Source organism: Acomys russatus, chromosome 17, assembly GCF_903995435.1.
Source record: "Acomys russatus chromosome 17, mAcoRus1.1, whole genome shotgun sequence".
In the NCBI taxonomy this organism is placed as follows: Eukaryota; Metazoa; Chordata; class Mammalia; order Rodentia; family Muridae; genus Acomys; species Acomys russatus.
In genome coordinates, this window is record NC_067153.1 from 2,315,203 (window position 1) to 2,337,848 (window position 22,646).

The window sequence follows — 22,646 nt, forward strand, 5'->3', positions numbered from 1 at the left end:
ACAACGCCTAAGGGATCCAACTCAAGCCTGATCCGTCTCTGGGACCAGAGGCCCATTCGCTGGAACTAGTCAACACAAAGAAGGCGATTGGAAGCCTTAATCCCAGCACTCTGGAGGCAGAGGCAGGTGTAGCCAGCCTGCAGAGCTAGCTCCAAGACTACACACAGAAATCCTGTCTTGAAAAACTAAAAAGAAAAGAAAAAAGAAAGAAGTTGATTGGACCAAACCCTGAGTAAGCAATCAGGAAAACACAGATTGAGAGAAGCTACAGCCTGAGTGCTTCAGCTGGAGAAGGAAAGGGCAGAGCACCAGAAGGTGAGCTGTGGCAGTGCCTATCCTAACTACAGGCCATTACTGTGACTGCCAAGGTAATGGTGACTTTGTGGACAAAGTGTTTCAGCCTGGTTATTACGAACATGTCTGTCTTAGAATAGTTCACCAAGTAATATGTGTGTTTTGTACATCTATTCTTCAATCTGATTAAAACAAGAATTTTTTTAAAAAGCAAAGCTAGTGCTCATCTTTCCCTCCTTACTCACTTCCTCTTCAAAGGGAATCACCTAGTTTCCCACTTCAGCCCAATACGAATCCTTTTCTGTCAGTATGGAATTCCAAGACTGAGATAACAGCCAAATCTGTTCCTTTCCTAATTCCTCCCACTCCCAACCCAGACTCCAAGTTGCTCAAACACAAGAAATCTTCATTCACTCCAAATAGGCTGTCAGTGATACTTCACTTCTAAACCTAAATATAATGTCAATCTATCCACATCTCTTCACTGACGGCATCAGCTGTGGGAATTACTTTAATAGCCTCCTGCTTCTCTGTGTAGTTTATTCATAGTTTATATTTTGAGGATTTTGCCTGCATATATGTATGTACACTGTGTGCATGCCTGGTGCCCACAGAGGCCAGAAGAGGAAGTAAGATCTCCTAGAACTAGAGTTTCAGATAGTTATGAGCTCTCACGTGGGTACTAGGAACCAAACCCAGGTCCTCTGCAAGAGCAGTAAGTGTTTTTAACTGCTGAGGCAGCTCTCCAGCCCTCTGTTTTTATTATAAACCCTTCATGGTCTACCCAAAGCAAACATAATGGCCTCTTTAAAATATAAATTGCAGCTGGGCACTGCAGCACACTCCTTCAGTCCCAGCACTCAGGGTGGCAGAGGCAGGAGAATCTCTGTGACTTTGAGGCCAGCCTGGTCTGCAAAGTGAGTCCAGGACAGCCAAAGCTACACAGAGAAACCCTATCTTGGAAAAAAATGTGTGTTTGTGTGTGTAATATGTATACATACATATATGTATTCCTTATATGCATGTACATACATATGTAAGTTGCTTGAAACCCTTCTTTAGACTCTTTAACGACAGCCTACAACATCTGTCTTAAATCCACATTCCTTCCATCACTGCCATCCCTCCTCATCTCCAAACACCTCCTCCCACCCTACAACCCAGCCACACCGGCCTTATTTCAATTCCTCCCTCAGGCATTCCCACAGCTCTCCCTCTGGCTGAACCATGAATTTCTCAGTGTCACATAGGAGTCTAAACGTCACCCTCTCAGGAGCCCCACCCACTCCCTCCACTTTTTTGAGCTACTTCCAGCTCCGGGAGCTCAAGCGCCAACTAGAGTGTGTGTTATGTGAGGGCAAACTCCCCGTCTGCTTCGTTTGCCAATATACTTAGCAGCTGGTATCTAGAAAGCAATCAATAAGTAATTACTTAGTATATGAATAAATAAGCATATAAATGACTCGAGGTCTGAGAACCATGAGCAGTGATCACTAAGAAAGCTAGTTTTTACAAGAAACAGGAGAAGGAACAACCAGCATATTATGTGGCTCAAGAGAGACAGAATTCAGGAAATTGTGCCCGTTATCTTATTTATGCCTTCCTCAAATATATAATTAGTCAAGGAAGTTTAACAAGTTCAACTTGCATTCCTTTCTAATTATAGTGTGCTAGGTTCAATGACTCAATGACTCAGAAAACCAAAAATCCAAAAACTGAAAGGCAGCCTGGACACAGAAGAATATTCTACATTTTAAATACAAAAATTTTCCATCCTTGGAACACGAACACTTAAATTTTTCCCCAATTACAAGTGTGTATCAACATTCTGATTACTGAAAATTGTATTCAATTCACTTCTTTTTCAGAGATGTCACACAAATCCATAGACTGATTCAGAACCCAATGCAATGCTAACTATGTCAATTAATTATCAGTTATCATTCTGGCAACCCTCATTTTCCTCTATTATTTCATAAGATATAATCTTTGATATACTTTCAAAACTCAAAGTAATCTGAACGTTAATATTCAGAGCACATAATAAACATAACTTCAGACATGCCTGTTTCCATATTTGCTACTTTCATTCATTTAACTTGAAATTATAATGTTATTATAAGAAAATATTTTAAATTTGGAATCTTTAATGTAAGAACTATGGACTTTTTGAAATTAGAATAATCCTAATACACATGAAACAACTAAAAACCACAAAAAGAACTGGAAGCTTGGAACCAAAAAAAAAAAAAAAAAAAAAAAAAAAAAGATCTAGCAGAGAGCATACTTTCTCTTTAAGAAGGAAAATGAAGAGTCTCCACAGATGATAGTCACAGACTGAGGTCACCGTCTCTAGGGCTGGATGTTTCTCAGCACACACCAGAAGACAAATGAGCCTTCAGCCATCAGAGCTTCCTTCATGTGCTGTCAAACATCACAGGTCATCATTTCATGTTTCCCATACTTTAACTGGGCACACAGAATTATTCCCAAAACAATAATTTTTAAATATTAGTATCCTCAGTTTCCATCACCTTTTCCATTTCTAACACCTTAAAAGAATGTTTCCACAGTGCCTATAAGTCATTGCATACCAGCAGCCTGGCCTCCTTTGGCAATGTCATCACCTCTATCAAGTAGGATGAGATGGTGGTGACGTCAGTCCCTGACCATCACTAAACTATACATCAACGGTGTTTTCTCAAACCACAAATCATAACTCACTAGTAAATCATGAAAATAATTCAGTATAAGACCATCTTTTCATCATGAAACAAACCAGAAAATAGACAGGAAACACAGCAGATTTCATAAAATTTCTGTTTAAGATACAGACACATACATGTAAGCCCATATACATACATATATATACAGAGTATTTATGCTTTAAAAAATGAATTTTGAAAGTCACTAATGTATGGTCAGCTATGTGACAACATCTCTAGTTAAACAAAGACTGTTTTTTTTTCAAAGAATTCTTTCAAACTAAGTTTTTTTTTATTCTTCAGATTCTAACTATTCACTTTTTTCCATTCAATCTAAACAAGAGGTATTCAATTTAAACTTTTTTATTTTAATTCAAGAATTTCATACATAAGTACTTACATAATATATGCCTCTCTCCCAACCCCCAATTATCTCTCAAATCGATGACCTCTTCCTTTATAATTTAATAATATATATTATACATTTATATATACGTGCACATTATTAAACAAAGCACACAAATAACCTAATGAATCCAATTAGCGTTGTCAGTATGTGCTTAGGGCTAATCACTTAGGGTCCAGCCGCCTTATGCAGCGTTTGTTCCCAAAGAAACCCTCCCTAAATGGCTCTTGACATCTACAGCTTTCCATTCAGGCATGGGGCCTGACGAGCCCTTCCCAGCCATGCTGGCATGTCAGCTGGTATGGACTCACATGAGTCTTGCACTAGCAATCATACTGTTGACGTTCATGATGCAGTACCCCTGCTATCACGTCCAGAGGACACACTCTCAGCAGCACTCCTGTCACAGGGCTCTCTCCATCCCCTCTTCCAAGACATTTCCCAGCCTTAGCTGCAGTAGTTGTATTATCTGTGTCCCACTTCAGGTTGAGTACTCTATAATCACCTATCCAGGTCTGAATCTCTGTAAAGCCCCCATCTACCTGCTGCAAAAACGTAGCTTTTTCGGTGAAGGGTAAGAACGGCACTTATCTATAAGTATTTAGAAAGAGGTTGGAAATTATATTAACTTAGAAAAATGGTAGCAATAGTTTCTCTGCTAGGGTGTATGGCCTCTCCAGGAATGGGTTCTTAGCTAGGCTTGCAGTACTAGGCATGCTTTCTCTCCTACTGAGCAGGTCCAAAGTCCAATTAGGCAGTTGTTGGTCACCCCAAGATGTAAGTGCCACTACTACATTGTTGGTCTTGTCCAATCAGATACTGTCACAGTTCTCAGACTTTATAGCTACCTAGGACTGCTGATAACTCTTGTCCCATGACAGCCTACAGAGTACCTTCTATCACTATGAGAGCCAGTCCTTGGGGGGGAGGCTTCTAGGCCAATACCAGCTTGATTTCTCCAAATCCTGAGAACAAAGGGTGTGGTATCTTCAGCAATAGGGTCTGACAAGGAAGCAAGAGCAATAGCAATGTCTCTATTGTTCGGGGGATCTCTTGGAGCTCCCTCACCAACAACTCAAAAGCATAACTTCCCCTGCCCAGCATTGTGGGAGACATTTCCCTCCATGTGGGTAACTCCACTAAACTGCGTTTGTGTGTGTGTGTGTGTGTGTGTGTGTGTGTGAGAGAGAGAGAGAGAGAGAGAGAGAGAGAGAGAGAGAGAGAGAGAGAGAGAGAGAGAGAGAGAAAAGAAGAAGATTCAACTAATAAATAATAAAACTGTAGTACATTTACACAATGGAATTCTATTCAGCTGTAAAATAAAATGCAATCAAAATATCTTCAGGTAAATAGGTAGAACTGAAAAATATTATCCAAGTGAAGTAGCCCAGAGCCAAAAATATAAACACTACATATGTTTTTGGATTTTAGCTTCAAATACTTGGGTTGGCGTAACCATAGAAGCCAGGACAGCAACAAGCAACGAGGGAAGTAGCTCTGGGATGGAAGAGTGCGACACAGACACAGGTGCTTTGCAGGGAGGGAAGAGGAAACCAGGATGAGGAACTTAACAGTGGCGACAGGAAGGAGGGTAAGGTGGAGGCAGGGGACAGGGAAGTGATTGATAACACCACGGATGCTTCAGAAAGCCTTAGGAGAACCTATTGTTCCGTTGCTTTACAACACATGTACAATTTATTAAAGCTTTCTGGAATGAGCATTTAGATTACTTAAAAAAAACAAACAAACAAACAAAAAAAAAAAAAAAAACAAAGCCAGAAAGAGGGCTCAGCAGGTAAGGCACCCGCCACCAAGCCTCACAACCTGAGCTCAACTCTCAGGACCTACATGGTAGAAGAGAGAACTGGCTCCCACAGGGTACAAGTACACACACGTGTATATAGCACACACACACACACATAAACACACAGATTACTTCAGTAAAGCTAATTTCAACGTAGCTGGGTTCATTATATTTCCATTCATATTTTATTTCTTGCTTTGCATTAGTGCTTGTAAATCCCGTCTCGTCACTAGAGAACAATGGGTAAATTCATCCATCTCTGCGCTGTCTTAACATGCACCTGAAGTCTGCTCACCTGGAGGTACTCTGTACTCCATTGTCACAATGCTCTCTGAAAGAAAAGGCCTTTTTTATCCACTTGTCTGATTCTAGAATGAGCACTTCTGGTCTAAGAATATAGATAGTATGTGCCAGCACATATGAAGCCCTGGGTCCAATTCCACAGCGCCACAAAAATTAGAACTGAATAGACTAAAATCAAGTTAAGTTGGAAAGTTGCCCGAAATCCTAAGTCAGTTGTCAGCTTACTTTTTTGGCGGCACTCAGAGGAAGGATAGCAGGCTACCAAGAAGAGACTTGATACCCTATGAGCATATACAGGGGAAGGAAGTCCCCTTCAGCCACAGTCATAGGGGAGGGGAGTAAGGGGAAAATAGGAGGGAGGGAGGGAGGAATGGGAGGATACAAGGGATGGGGTAACAATTGTGTAATATGAATAAATTAATAAAATATTTTTTTTAAAAAGAGTTTAGAACGTTCATCAAAGACAACTCTGGCGTGTCACTTGTGAATCTATCCAACAGGACATGAGACCTATACATTATGATTATGAAAAGTCTATTCTCCCCAACTCTCCCTGCAACACTTTACACCATCTCAACAGTCTTATTGTCAACCTCTGCTCCGTGCCTTTGTACCACCCATTCCACTCCTGAATGTTCAGACTTCGCCATGAATTTACATTCCTAGATCAGACACACAAGACATCACAGGCTCGTTCATGTCAAGGAAAACATGAACACCTCCTGCTGATCCCTCGTTACCTTTGCTTTTGGTTCCATACAACCATCTTCAACTTCAGCCATGAACAGAAATATCTGACATGATTATTTTCATTTTTCAATTATGCAAATATTCTCTGAAACCCCCTAAATTATTTTACTTCACTTTTTAACCTTATTTTCTCTAAGTTACCCATTCGTATCATTTCTGTAATATCTACAGCTTAAGTAAATACAGCTTAGAGAAATTACCCATCTTGAAAATAAACTTCAACAGCTTAACACACTTACCTTCCCACTGTCCTCACTGTTCCACACCAGCTTTTTTCTTCTACACCCTAGTCAATTGATTTCAAATTTTACATAACTGCCAATCTTAAAGGTGGTTGAAGAGCAAGACCCATTTGGTAAATCATGCCTCTCTGACAATGATATCCATCCCCACTTTAGCAAAAATTAGACAAAACTACATATACTTCCAACAACCAGAGCTCACATGTTTCTAAAATCTAGTATGATAAAACTGTTTGGAAAAAAAAAACAACTAAACAAAACAAAAACTGGGCATCTAGAAACTACTGTGGTGCCTGGAACAAACAACAGGGCAGCTACACATGCTGCCTGTGCTTTATGCAAGCCTGGGTAAGAACACTAAGTCCATGCGTTTATGGTGAGAGGCGTCAGACAAGATCGCCTAGAAATCAGAATTGTGATTCTAAAACCTGGCTGCACACTAGACGCCCCAACGACCAGAGAAAAATGATAGCAAAAGAAGAGAAATACAAAGTCAATACCCTGTTCATATGTTTTAAAAAGGCATGGATTTATAAAGGTCAAATACCCATTTCAGAATGGTGGCTATGCTCTCTCTGGAGTAGGAAAAGAGATGCAACCCAGAAGAGATACACAGAGAGGGCTTCAAATGTTATCAGAATATTTCATTTCTTAAGCTGGGTGCTGATACATAAGGATTTATTAAATTAATTCTCATTATGTTTTCGGTACTTAGGGTTTTGTAATTTTTTTAAAACAAGCAAAAAGAATATAGCACATAAACAAGCGAGTATCATATTAGGAATCCTGAAAAATATCTCGGGGTAGACAGCAGTACCCAGAGAAGGAACTTTATGAAGCAGGGTTTGAAGAAAGAATAAAACAAACTACAGAGAAATGATAATGCTAATAGTAACAACTAACTTCTCTTTCTCCTTTTCTATTTTATTTTTTATTTTTGAAACACTGTCTTACTCTATAGACTGGACTAGAATGTATATAGCCTAGGCTTGCCCCAAATCTAGAGTGATCTTCCCCTCTCAGCCTGCATACTACAACTGCAGGCATGCCCCACCACAGCCAGCGGACACAACTTTTCCAAAGGGACAGCATAGACCAAAGCAAAACTGAGAGTGCACATGCCCTACAGCCTGAAGAAAGGCACGCTTTAGGAGCAGGTGCACCTGGTCAAGTAGTGACAGAAGGAGGGGGAGAGACCACACTGAGGCGAAGTGACAGAACCCTGGATGCTGGAAGGCATAGCTGCAATGATGTTGTAGCAGAATAAACTGGAAGCTACACTCAGGACAAACTAACGCAAACCATGTTCTAGTGCTGGTTCTGCAAGACAGCAAAGACAAGGGTCTAGAAGCCAGGCCCCATGCCCTGCCTCTATCCCAATCACAGCCCTTTAGCTGCTAAAACGCTTCCACTGTTAAACAGTTTTTGAAAAGTACCTATTTAGGAGGCACTGCTGCAATTCCTGTGCTATATGGCACTCTGAAATACAGTAGACATCCTACAAGTGAAAAGCAGAGAGGAAAAAAACAAAGCAAAACAAAACTGAATCCACAAACTTGTTCATGGAAAACATAGTAGGACCTAATGGCAAACCAGACAAAATAACCAAGGATGAGCCCCACATAAAAAGAAAGAAAGGAAGGAAGAAAAGAAGGAAGGAAGGAAGGAAGGAAGGAAGGAAGGAAGGAAGGAAATGTCAACTGAACAGCAGCAGCTAACCGTATGGGCTTGGACAAGAGCATCACAGATCCACCACGTCAATGCATCTGAGTGTTAAGGTACTGCTACTCCCGGCAGAAAACGTACATGGCATTCTTCCTGAGATTAAGAAACAGTGAGCAGAAGGATCCAGAAGGTTGTAAGGAAGACCAGGACTACACTGTAGGGTTATGAAGGGCACCTCTCTACATAATAAAGGAATACACCTGTGCAGCCCTCCAGACCGAGGATTCTGGCACTCTTCCTGAGGCCGTGTACAAGGAAAACACAAGCTGGCAACAGCACTGTACTAAACATGTCGTGAACAGTGCTTGTCATGAGCCAGTTTAACTCCCACTATACACTTTACAGGTGAAGACATTTAAACTTAGAACTAGCATAGGATGTGGTAGGGCTGGGATTACTGTTTCTCAAAATGACTGCCTAAAGGAGAGAATGTATCAATCACATCCCATAACAATGTTGCAGTCCAGGGAAGACCATGCAGATGAGCGGTGCAAACCACCTACTGAGTCTATCAGGAAAAAAAGGCCCAGGCATGGTGGCGCAGGCCTTTAATCCCAGCACTCGGGAGGCAGAGGCAGGTGGATCGCTGTGAGTTCGAGGCCAGCCTGGTCTACAAAGTGAGTTCAGGATAGCCAAGGCTACACAGAGAAACCCTGTCTCAAAAAAAAAAAAAAAAAAAAACAATACAATGTCAAAAATGGTAGCTATGCTTTATCACTAGGCAGCAAAGAGCAAAAGAGTAACACAGAAATTCACTGTCAGCAACTCACAGGCTACTCTTTGGCAAACTCATAATATCTTCATCTATAAAGTAAGACCTTTCTGTCATCCAACCTACTCCAGAGTTGCTGCAAGGATAAATATTATGAATTTGAAAATGCAATGAAAAAACACTGAGATATCAAGATATAAAAGATTACCATCCCATATCTTTTGCTTTTTAGAAATGCAAAAGATAGCAAGATTAGGCACCAAGAATATTCAGCAGGTAAAGGCACCCGCCACCAAACCAGATCATCTAAGTTTAAGCCCCAGGACTCAGATGGTGAAAGGAGAGAAACAGCTCCTGCAAGCTGTCCTGACTTCCACACAACCACGCCATGGGCTTACACTTACACACTTACACTTACACACACACACACACACACACACACACACGAGGTGAGATACTAAATAAACAAAATATAATTTTTAAAATGCCTTCCTGAGCAGGAACTGTATCCTAGTCCCAAATATGTCTAAGTCAAAGGCAGAAGCAGCTCTTAGACCCTGGAATCCAGAGCCAAACTTTGTGACACAGGAGGGAGAAAAAAGAAAAGAGCTAAAAGAACTGCATTTCCAGATTAAATTAGTCTCTAAAGAAATTTAAAGTTAAAAATAAGTCTGTTTTATATACAACCCGTGCTTTGTAAAGTATAAGCCATGGAATTATCACCCACAACTTCTGATAGTCTTGGGTATTTAGCTATACTAAAACTGGTCATTTATAGTACAGCCAATCAATAAACATCTTTTATCAACTCAGTCATTTGAGTTGGCCTAAGTCAAGGTCCCTTACTGCTCTTCCAAGGCAGAAAAAACAAAGTCTCAGGTTTTCTTCCATTGTTGAGGGGAAGGGAAGCATCCAGTGAACACTAACTAGACAATGCACAGGGTTAACATGCTATAGTTTACCAACTGTCACCAGACACATAGCCCGCCCCTTCTCGGACACTGTCCACAAGCTCCCTTTTTGCACCTGAACAGATGGTTTCCAGGACGTAAGGCTCACATAGCTAATCACACAATTTGCCAAGTGCCTACCTTTTTAATTATTCCACCTCATGAGCCTAACACTTCATATCGAAAGAGCTCTAGCTATCAAAACGCATTAGGTCTTTCATCTCCACTACAGCACTCTCTTGGAGAGAGTTTTGTAAATTAAAAATGAAAGGGTGAGGTTAAATGTTTTACCCAGCATCAAATAATTCGTTTATTCATTATTGGGGCAGAGAGGGTGCACACTATGAAATTTCATCAATCCTAAGGTCATTGAAATTATTAGCTCAAACATATTGTATACATATGCACCCAATATGTCCAAGATTAAACATCAACAATACACAGCATACCAAAGTACAGCTATTTTTACATGCTACATGGGGGAGGGGTCCTAACTTAGCATTCCTTCTGTCTTGCATCCATAAATTCTTTAGAACTTGGGGGAGGGGGTGACACCTGTCACTGCAGCATATCCATAATGTTTTACATTCTGCGAGACTATTAATATACTTAATTCTTTAAACTGTAAATAAGGAGAGGGAGAGGGAGGGAGAGAGAGAGAGAGAGAGAGAGAGAGAGAGAGAGAGAGAGAGAGAGAGAGAGAGAGAGAGGTGGCGTGCATTGATGTCCATGTCGCCAGGTTTCGTGAATATGCCACTCAAACCCTCCTAGCCCACGATGGGCGGGGAGCCCAGCGCTGGCCACTCAACTTGCGGCGCGCCAGGCCCCGCACGCCGTGGGCACGGAGACTCTCGGCGTCCCCTCGGGGCCCATGGCCTCGCGGGAGGACGCGGCCGGCCGACGGGAGCCCCGGTCAGGCTCCGCTCCGCGCCCGGCAGGCGGGGACAGGGTCGCAGCAGGCCAGGCCTAGCCGCCCCCGCCCCGCGCCGCGGCTTCCGTCCTCATCCCGCTCCCGCCGTCGTTACCTCTTGGGCGCCGGCGGCTGCTCCATGGCGGCCGGTGGCAGAAAGAGGGGCCGAGTGGACCGTGAAGGCCGCAGGGAGGAGAGGAGCCTGGGAGCAGCCGGCCGAACGCGGGGGACCGCACCGGGAAACTCCCGGGAACTCGGACCAACTTTCCCGTAACTCCGCGGCGGATCTCCCTCCCGCTGCAGAACGAGGTTCCTCCCGGCCGCCCCGCCCCTCGGCCGTGGCCTGCAGCTGCGAGCCGCTGGGAAGAGCCCGGCGCAGCGGAGGGAGGGTGGGCGGGGCGGAGCGCGGCCGGGAAGGGTGGGCGGGGCCTGGCGCGGCCGGGAGGGGTGGGCGGGGCCTGGAGCAGAGGAGGAAAGGTGGGCGGGGCGGGGCGCGGCCGGGAAGGGTGGGCGGGGCCAGGCGCTAGCAGTCCCCGCGGAGAGCCGCAGCCTAGAGGGCGGTGCTATCAGAGAGAGACACCTCGCCGGCCCAATGGCTGCTCTGCTTGGTGAAAGTGTGCTAGCCCACTTGGGAGATGGCTCATTGCTCTAGCTTCCTCAAGGACACATGCCAATCATCTTGTAAATTTGTTTTAAGTGTAACTGCCCACTCCCCTCTCTGGTCCTGTTTATAATTATTAGTTATTATTATTATTAATGTTCCCCTAGCCCTAAAACACTTGGCGTTTGTAACCACAGTACTTGGGATACTTCTGGAAATTCTGGTTGAATTTGATTGTGTACAAGCACAATAATTACAGTCAAATGACAGAAAATAGCCACTGCAGTGATCTCACAGTGTACCACAGTTAGAACGCCAGAGCGTTGCTGCCTATCCCGTTCCGTAACATGGAAAACCTACCACTAGTTATGGTGCTTGGGAAAAGATACAAGAAAAATGTATCTCCTTCTTTCTTAGGGCCTTGTCCCACCCCAACAGACACACACACACACACACACACACACACACCAGCCCTAACCCCATTGTAATATGACCCCTTATACTTTCATCTATTTGTCTACTATTTAACTTTTATATACACATACACACACACACACACACACACACACACACACATTCTCACAACTATACAAATGAGTTTAGCTTATTTTATTAGAATATTCTTAAATGAAGAATTGTACAAGGTCTTCTTGGCGGTTAGAACCATGTATATGCAGTGGATGTTGGGCACAATGAGTCTTATTCCGTGAATAAGAGAAGGTATTACACAGCTTTGTACATGCTCAGGACAATAACAAAACTAAGTCATTAAAATGTCACAAGATGGTTCTATAAGTACAGGCGCTTGCCACACCTTCCCCGTGAGTCCGAAGATTTAAGGAGAGAACAGACTTCACAGAGTTTTACACACAGAGAGAGAAGAATGCCAGTGTTTTAAACATCAGTACTGAGAGGCAGCACTGAAACTCCCCCCGACTTCCACACGACCTCATTCTTTTCCATGTTTTAGCATCTTAAGAAGTTCATGTCATCTTTTTATTTTTCCAGTTTATCAGACTTTAACGTGGGCTCAGCTTATCCTCCTTAACATCAGGTTCCTCGCCTTACCAACCGTACTCTGCAGGAAGCCATCCCCAGGACAACCACCAGCACCACAGCAGCCAGGGATTTCTGGCCAACGCTTGATGCAGGTGCTCTGTGTTGAACTTTTTCTTCTCGGACAGTCATCCCAACCGCACTGTGAGTCATCCGCAAACCAAACCCTAGTGCCAACTCTCCCTGCTTCTCCCATAAGCAAGGGCCTGACCCATCCAGCTCTGGGCTGAGAGATTCCTCTTGCTAACCCAGCTTTGCTACCCTTCTGTAGCTGCTGATTGCAGTGAGTGCAGCCAACGCTGTGCTTCCCACACCACTGCCCTTGGCTCCTGGGATAGACGCAGGAGGAAGTCAGTGGAAGAAAGGAACATGGCGTGCTACGTGCTTATTCTTCTAACCATGGTCTGCTGAGGTCACCAAGTGTTCCTTTCCAAACAAACTAACACCTTGCCTCTCTTGCCCTCATCCCTCTGGGTCTAGGGATTTGATGGGCTCTATTGGCTCCTGGTTTTATCAGATTATAAACCTACCCAAGAGAGGACCCATGCATGAAAGGACCCATCCGCGCCACTCCTGGAGACACCCTATAATTTCATTCATCAAAAGAAGCAATGGAGAGGGGTTGCTTAGCAACTCTGTGAGTTGTAACTTGAGAGACACCACAGCTTCTGTATGGTTATTGCTGAGATACCCAGAAGTCGGTATTCTGCTATTCCCCTGGGCATCTCTCTTTCTCCTAAACCGTGTATTTAGAATCTATGTTCAAGCAAATCTTTTGTCAAATCACAAGTCTTCTTTGAGAAGCTCACACCCACACTCCTGTGCTTTTATTATTTTCTTGAGTGCCTTTATTTTTAATGAACCCCAAACTCTGAAAGTCTTTTTAATGTCAAAGCCAGGGATCTGGGTTTGTCTGAGTCTGGGTCCCTAAAAAGATTCATCAGGACATTGAGGGTGACAGTGAAGAACTGTGTTTCTACCCTGGTTTGCACAAGACTGGGGATTGAACCGAGGGCTTTGTGTGTGCTAGGCAAGCCCTCTACCAACTGAGAGATGGCCTCAGCCCAAGAAAGTCATGTTTTAAGATGGTACCCAACCCCATCCTAGAAGCTCCTGGGAATTTCCCTTTACCGGCCCAAAGCCAACAAAGAGATTGAGCATGGATTGTCAAAGCCTATTCACACTGATTGTGGTTTCCATGGAACAAGACTGGGAGCAGCCTGTGACTAGACCAGGAAAGCTGAGATGCTGTTACTAAGAGAGAACAGGAAAAGTTGTTACTAGGCAACAGCTGAGAACATCTGCTACATGTAAACTCCTAAGGCATTCATTCCCTGGGTGAGTGTTTGTTGGATGAATGGACCCATTTCCACAGAGAAAACATGAAGAATGTTAAGACATCACACCACAAATGCATGAATGATATATTGAAGGCAGAGTGGGGGTCGTAGTTTCAAGGACAAACATTTGCCTAGTACGTGTGAGGCCCCGGGTTCAATCTCCAACTCTAGAGCAAAGACACAAACAGGTAAACGAGTGCACCATGGGTCATTTTGTTTACCTGTATTGCCTGCTCTTCAAAATGGAAAAACACTCTTTAAAAAAAATTTTTGTATTTGTATTTGCAGTTGCCCAAATGCATTTACGTGAACCAAATGTGCACTTGGTGCCTGCATAGACCAGAAAGGGCATCTGATCCCCTGGACCTGGAATTCCAGAAAGTTGTGAGCTGCCATGTGGGTGCCCGAAACCAAATCCAGGTCCTCTGCAAACACAGCAAGTGCTCTTAGCCACAGAGCACCTCTCCAGCTCCTAAATATTATTGTTTCTTTACGAGATAATATGATGTTGACCTTTATAAAGAGCAGGCGCTAGAGAAATGTTGCAGAAGAAAAGGATTTGCTCTGCTGCTTGGTGTGTTGGCTCTGCTGGCTTTCTACAGCATGGCATGTGCAGCCTCTGAGGCACTTGACTCTAGCAGTGCATAACAGCAGCGGCTTTCAGTGGCCAGTGGCTTCCCACCAGCACACCTGCCTGCCCCTCATCCACTTAACTGCCTTGGCAGGAACAGTCTCCCACAAAAGTTTTGGGGGACTGAGATCTAGAAAGCTCTGTGAGTGTCCTACCACAGCTGTCACACACCTGTGCCCTCTGTTAGGTCTCAAAGCTGGGACGAATGGCTAACTGAGGTGCATATTTAACATGTCAAAGTGGACCTGGCTACCAGGCTCTCCCAGCATCCCTCAGTCCCTACCTATTACAGGTTCCTTCTGGCTGACATACCCTACCCCCCTACCCTAAACTTCTTTAGCCCAGGGGCTGAGCTGCCCTTCCCGATATAATCCAGCCATTTTGGTCACCTGGCCCTCTTCTCCTCACAGCTCAGGGTCACGTTCACTCTGGACTCTCCCAGACATCCCTGCCTGTGTCCATGCTCTCCCTTTTATCTACAATAAACTTTCTCTTCTGCCATATCTATGTGCAGTCGCGTCTTGCTTTTTATTTCTTTTCTTCATTCACCCTCTCCAATATGGAGCTCAGTCCTGAGGGTGTTGGGTTTGGGGTGCTCTGTCTCAGCTCTTTGCTGAATATTGTCCATTGTGTGTGTTATCGTCTTAGTCCATCATAGGACACCGAAAGCTACAGGGCTAGAAATGATACTGATTTATTTCTCAAAGTGCATGCAGGTGGGAAGTCTAAAATCAAGGCACTGGTGAGGACCACTGTTCATCCGCCGACGACCTTCTTCAGTCTTCACGTGGTGGAAGAGGCGAACAGATCCTCTGGCCTTTTTTAGTGGGCGCTGATCCCATTAATGAAGGCATAACCTAATTATTTCCCTAAAGCCTGTCTTATTGATGTGACAAAACACCTGGCAAAGGCAACTTAAGGAAGGGAAATTTTGACTCATAGTTCTAGGTTACAGATGAATAACAGATGAAATGAGGAGACGTCTGCTCCACAGAAGGATTTTATTGTAGATGTGAGGGAGACTACATCCAGAGACATCTGGAGAGCACAGACTGAACTATGTCATGAAAGGAGAGGAAGAGAGGAGGAGGAGGAAAGAGAGAGAGAGAGAGAGAGAGAGAGAGAGAGAGAGAGAGAGAGAGAAACAGGCAGACAGACAGACAGACAGACGGACGGACAAGATGGCAAAGAGCTAGCCAAGAAAGTATGTAGCCAAAATGGCAGGTTTATACATAGGCTGGGGGAGGTTTAGAAGTGCTGGGAGGAGCCCCAGGTACTGAGTGAGCTGAGAGGCCAGAGTGTACTTTGATATGTTAAAAGACACCACAGTTAGCCTTTGGTCCCATTATTCTTTGGGGACTGACAACAGGGAAAGCATGGTAGCCTTTATTGTCCTGCAACTCACTGTGTAGCTCAGGCTGACCTCCAACTTAGAAGGGCCTTCCTGCTTCTCAGCCCTGGGTGTTGAGATCACAGGCATGAGCTGCCAGACTGGCCTCTAAGTAGTCTTTAAAATGAAATATTTTGGTTGTGAGCCTAGCCTTTAACAGCTGAGCCCACAGGAGCTCATGGGGACTGAACCATCAACCAAAGAGCGTGCTCAGGCTAGACCCAGGCCCCCAACACATATGTAGCAGATGTGCAGTGTTATAGTATGGTCTGGTGCTTTGTATTTGATTGTTAATGATTTTGCTCCCCAAGGTCTGCTTGCTGTCTCTTGTGAGCAATCCTTCGGGTATATCAAAATGATATTGTGTAACCTTGCCTCCAAAGTTGCCTGATTGGCTGAATTAAAGCCTACATCTAGGAGGGGCAGACACGAGGTGGGCAGGGAGGACAGAAGGATCATGTGAGGGAAGGAGGACAGAGACAAGAGAGGAGAGGAAGAAGTGGAGATCACCACGAGTTAACCTAAAGAAGAACCATGTGGCCAGGAGGAGTTTGCTCTGAGGAGCAGATCAGTGATGGAGTGAAACAGCCTAAATAAGTAACATGTGCAAGTATTTATGGGTTATTGGATGGGACATGGCCCAGATAAGAATTATTAGAGCAATTGGCTTGGGCCATGGGACTGGGAAGTAAAGGATAGCCTAGAGGTATAGTTTCTGCCCAGCTCCGGGTATAGGCATATTAAAGATCTAACAGGTAAACGGGGCTGACTAGCCTACGCCTATAATACCAGCACTTGTGGAGGCAGGGACAGGTGGATCTCTGTAAATTCTTGGCCAGCCTGGTCTACAAACTGAGTCCAGGACAGCCAAGGCTACACAGAGAAACCCTGCTCAAAAAACCAAAAACTAAAAAAAACAAAAACAAAAACAAAAAAACAGGTGTTGTATCTTTTATTAATATGGTAGCAGATGAAATAATAACTACCACAATAGTCACATGGCTTAATAGTAAATGTTCATAGCATATTTTCAACAACAGTTTGTTTGGTTGTTGGGTTGTTTGGTTGGTTGGTCCTAGACTTGCTTTGTACACCAGGCTGGCCTACAACTCACAGTGATCCACCTGCCTCTGCCTCCCAAGTGCTGGGATTAAAAGTGTGTGCCATCACTCCCAGCTGCAGTTTGTTCTTCATGTGGGTCCCCTAACCATTAGAGTGATGCCCCCTGCCCCGCCCCCCACTGTCTCTGATGTTGCCTGCCTTTGGATCCCTTTCCCATAGCTGGGTAGCTGGGCTGCATTGTCTAGCCTTAGTGGGAAACAATGCACCTAGTCCTGCTGTGGCTTGTTATACTGGGGTGGGTTGGTACCCATGGGGGGCGCTCCCCTTCTCTGAGGGTGAGGGGTTGGGGGAGGGGTGGGAGGGTGGTTCTGGGAGGAGAGGAAGGAGGAGGCCTGTGAACAGACTGTAAAGTGAATTTTTAAAAAGCAAATATTGATGACTTGTAATTAGTTATATTTTTTTAAATGTGGGCAGTGGTTATTTTTTAGAGGAAAAATATATTTAGTGCTAGAAAAGTATAGATCACGTGCCTTTGATGTGTCACATTTTCCAACTGCAATAATTTACCAAATTTAGCCATGATTTCTAAAAGGAAATAAATAACATTTTATGTTTCAACTTGTAACTCATGGCATGTTTCAAATATGAAAAGGGTTAATTTAGTATTGATTAATCAAATTAACTAAATATTAGCAGGGAAGGTTATCCTTTTCCTTTTTCTTTCTTTTTTCTTTTTTCGAGATAGGGTGTCCCTGGCTGTTCTGGACTCTCTTTGTAGACCAGGCTAGCCTTGAACTCACAGAGATCTGCCTGCCTCCGTCTCCAGAGTGCTGGGATCACAGGCATGCCCACCACCTTGCTGGGAATGGTGTCCTTTCTAGCTTCCCAGCCGCACTGATGTTACCAAGGAATCGTACTACTGACTGATACAAGGAACACGATAAGCCATTAGTGTGACAGTTAGCCAGAGTTTAAGTTATTGTCAGCGTAGTTCTCTGGGATATCACTGATGGTTATCTACCAGGAGGTTTCTAAGGAGGAAGTTCCAGGCCTATTCTGAGAAATTTGGGATTGTCATCATGGAAAATAGCCACTCTTCCTCATTTGCCCTGTTGACTGTGAAGACGTCTCAATGGCCGTGTCACCCACATCAACACCTACTGAGTGCTACCTATGTGCTAAGAGCTTCTATATACTTTCTTCCTTAGCTTTATGGATCTAATTATTTAATGCAAATTGCATTGGAAGCCATTCCCAGTTCACACTGAACACACGGACTATGAAGGCCTGAGCTAAAGAAAGGAAAGGAGGCATGAAAGGTGGAAACATTTTTCTTGCTTCACAGTTTGAGGATGAGAAATGCACATATGCCTTCCTACAGAATGAGCCCTGCGTGTGTGTTGTATTGTATTTCCAATTGGCTCCTGCCCAAAAAATAAAACCAAAAAAGAACTTCCATGGATTGTTACCAACGAGTGTATTGGATATCTAATGAAGACAGAACACTTTTGCTGTAGTTTGGATCCCAAATGAACCCTAAGGCCATGTGGTGAATGCTTATTAGCACATTGAGTGGTGCTATTGGGAGGTTGTGGGATTTTTAAAGGGTAAGGCCTAGTAGGAGGTCTTTGGCTATTGGTGACAGACCCTTGGAGGGGACACTGGAACCCTGACCCTTTCTTTGTCTTTCACTAATCCCTGGTCCTGAAGGAAGTACTTGGCAACACTGCACATGCCCACTATAATGTATGGTCTCAAAATAGGGCCAACGACCATGAGCTGAACTAGAATTACAAATTTCCAATAATCTTAGTTGTCTACTTGACTGAATCCAAAATGAACGAAAGACATAACTCAGGAGACATTTTCATATATCTATTTAGAAATATCCATTATTAGTAAAGACCTTCTTCTGAGCATGACTTTATGAATTTGCAATCTCAATTCCATGAATAATTCCTGGAAAAGATATATATATATATAAACAAATATTGATGAGCACGAGTTTTATTTTATCTCTGAATCAGGAAGGAAGCAGGAAATACTGTTAAGGGAAATGACGAAAGAGGTTATGAAATGGATATACTGTGTTATAGAAGAGTGAAGTTGTGATTGAAATGGCTCTGTTGACATGGAAGGACCTCTTAGGGAAGTGGGATGTTGCGAAGTGGCAGCTCACACCTGTAATAGATGCACTGCCCTGGATTCAATGCTCCACACCACTCACATACATGCACAGGCATCTATGCAAATGTTTGAATGCATACTGAGACTTTCTTTTTTTCTTCTTCTTCTTCTAGGGTAATAAAATGCTCCAATCAGCCTGCCTACACCAGTTATAACCAGCCTCCCAGAGTTAGGATTGACCAAGTGGCTACATTCTGGCCAATGAAGCTAAAGCAGAGGTATTTGTGTAAATTACTGGGAACTTTCATAGTTCATTAAAACAAACAAACAGCTGGTACGTTTTATTGACTAATTCTCAATAGGTCAAATAGCAATGGTTTGTTCTTGTAGATCTGTGGGGCAGCTGAGACAGCGGGGCTCCCTGTGTTCACACTAGGTCCAGGCTGAAGGGCGGCTGTTCATGAGAGGAAGCCCTTTTAGTGACAGCAGAGCGACAGGAGGAGGCACAGAACGTGCAGGCTTCTGAGGGCCTGGCCTGGAAACAGTGACTTCTGCCTACAGGGTGCTCACCAAGCCAGTTCACACAGTCAGAGTTGAAGGCATGAGGCAGGGACACGCACTCCATCTGTGAAGGCTCCATGGCAAAGACGGGAGGTGAGGGGTGAGGAAGGGACTGGAGCAGCTGGGGCCTCTGATGCAGATCTTACTTGCAGATACTAACAGGAATGGTATAAGGCATCAGGGTTCGGAGTTGAAAATAAAATCAACTAGAAGCAAGGCCTGTGCTATTTTAACCTGATCATCATGATTTTTTACTTTTTGATTCTGGCATATTAGGATAAATTATGTGCATGTTTCATTTTTTTAAGAAAACTTTCCTTTGCTACCACAGTGTGCTTATTGCTGAAAATGAACTCCATGTTGTCAAATTCCCAGAAACACAGAAGAAAACTAATAACAAATAAGAAACAGGAGAGAGACCTGTGAATTTATTCAGAAAGGTGCTGGTATCTTTACATCTTTTCCCAATAGAATTATAATGTTTCTGTCACTGTCTATGTGATTTATGAAGGCCGATTATATTAATGTCATCCACTCCCCTTCCAAACCTCTGAGGTATTCAGCCATTCTATCTAGAAATATTACTAGTGTCACTTTCTAACATTTGTAATTCTTCTTTTGGTTTTCTGCCTAAATGTTGGTTTTAAATTTGGGAATAAAGTTATTGGAAGTTTTCTCGCCAAAAAGTATTACGGTGACAGTTTAGAATACTTTTAAATACAGTTTTATTCTTGACATATATATTACATGTTATATTATATATGCTTATGATGTATACATACACGTATCTTTACCATTGTGTGTGTTGTTGGGGAATCAAATCTAGAGCTCCATATATGCTAGGCAATCCTACTACTAAGATAAAAAAAAAATCCATTCTTTTAAACTTTTATTGAATTACATCTTTACTTACTTATTTTTTGTAAGGGATGACACACCCTCAGTAGCATGTGTGTGGAGGTTGGAGGACAGCTTGTGGGAGTCATTTCTTTCCATCAACCATGTAGCTCCTAGGGGTTGGACTCAGGGCCTCAGGTGTAGCTGCAGGAGCCTTGATTCACTGAGTCAACTTGCTAGCTGCTTTATTCTTTTAAAAGAGGATTTTTTTTTTCTTAAGTTATTTATCTTCGGATGTCATTCATTAATGATTAGGGAGCTATTAGGTAATTTTTTTTACTATCCTTAGGAAATCCTCCTAATTTCCTGGATATTGAAACACAGTTGGATTCCGGGGAGCAATGGTTAATGCCGATTATTATCTACTGTGTAATTGGAATTGACCTATCATCTCATTAGGATGTTAAAATCTGTCAGTTGCAATATTCTGAAGCTGTGGAACCCGGAAAAGATTGCTTTGCATGCCTACTACACATCTGTGGAAGGACAGCCCTGCCTTTCTTTAATGTCCAGAAAAAACACATTTGAGTGTGGTATGTGTGTGGCATCCCAGTGCGACGCACCTGGACTACAAGTCAATGCACAATTATTGAGTATTTCTGCTTCCTGGCTTAGACCTTTGATTTCTGTACTTTATTTCCCTGGACAATTCTGCCTCTGCCAGATAAAACAGTGTTTTCATGTTCTTGTACACATTGCTTTTGCTCTTTAAAACTTACATTCCTAAACTCAGGCCTAGCTAAACCCTTCAAAGGGTCTTCAGTGTGAAAAAGTCACTTCGTGTACAATGGTCAGATTTACTGCAGTAGCAAACAATTTAAAACTCTTCATCTTGGAAAAGTGAGCGCTGACATCTCGCTTGCCATGTCTGGCTGTTGTAACAAAGGCAGCAGGGTCCTATCTCAGTGGGTACAAACCTAGACAAGCATGGCCAGGACACAAAAAGCAGTGAAGGAAAATGCAACATTATTTCCAAAGCTATGCCCTCCTTGAATAAAGAATCATAGGAATTTTATCTGGGGATATGCATGTATACATGTGTATACAATATATTCACATATATGTATATATGCACATATAGTATTCATATATAAATATACACGTGAACATATATTCATATACAAAATAAATATGTATATATGAAAATATATCTATATGTGTATATATGAAAACACTTTAGGTTGGGTGTTTTCAGTTAAGGAGTACACTTCTGAGCACACTTCATTCCAGGCCATTATTCAAGGAGAGCCTGCATTTTGGAGGATGTTTAGCTCAAAGAGCATGGAACATAGGTTTGAAAGGTTACAGTGATCGTCAGGAATCCCTCTGAATGTGAACACCTTCCACTGTACAAAGCTGGACCTGGAAATAACAGAAGGAACACTTACCGGTGTATCAATGTAGGAGTTTCCCTGAAGATGTTTGATTCACACAGCGCTGGCACCTGCAACTTGCTTCCTCCTTCTGGGTCCCACCATGAAGGACTGTGCTTTTCTCCCAGCAGCAGGAACAACAAAACACTGGGCAGTGCTGGACCCATGTCGCTTCCTCTGATGCAAGTCACAGAAGAACATGAGAGCTGGAAGGATGAACACTTTGTCATCAGGAAAGAAGAGCCACCCTTCGGATGGGTTCTAAACAGCAGCTCTATCTCTCTCCTCCCTGGGACTACAGTTATGACTAACTGCAGGTATGTAGCAGGGAGACCGTGGTCAGGAGAGGTGAGTGTGGGAGGCTGCTTATGGGAAAACCTACGGAGATTTCCAATTACCAATTCCCTTACCCTAGTTTCTGATGCTGCTCTGATCCATGCTAGGAGCAGGTGTGCATAGACTACTGAAGATGTTGGAGTCATTGTGGCACTTCCAGACCTTGGCTCTTTAGAGAAGCATCAGGAAAGCTCTGCAGGGAAACATACTTACTCAGTTTTGCCCAGTCCCTTCCTGGCACTGTCAACAGGTCCCCCAGTCACTATGCGGAAGGGAGGAAGTACTTAAAAGACAGGAACAGATGATGGCAGCTGCCAAGGCTATTTGGCCGAGACTGTCCTTTTAAAGGTGTTTTGTTTGGGTTTTGGTTTTTGTGCCGCAAAGGCGCACCAATTAGCTACTTTAAACAAACAAACTACTGGCATAATTTCTATGGGAATATATTTGGAAAGCCCCTGGGCATGAAAAGGC

General features: G+C 43.3%; 1 protein-coding gene across 1 annotated transcript in view; it reads right to left on the reverse strand.

The window, feature by feature from the left end:
• Stk3 (serine/threonine kinase 3) overlaps positions 1–11,157 on the reverse strand; it is a 248,492-nt gene extending 237,335 nt beyond the window's left edge. Inside the window, exon 1 of the mRNA XM_051159468.1 lies at positions 10,917–11,157. Within this exon, the coding sequence (XP_051015425.1) occupies positions 10,917–10,942 (26 nt within the window). The 5' untranslated portion in view covers positions 10,943–11,157. The remainder of the gene's footprint in view (positions 1–10,916) is intronic.
• Positions 11,158–22,646: the final 11,489 nt, after the last annotated feature.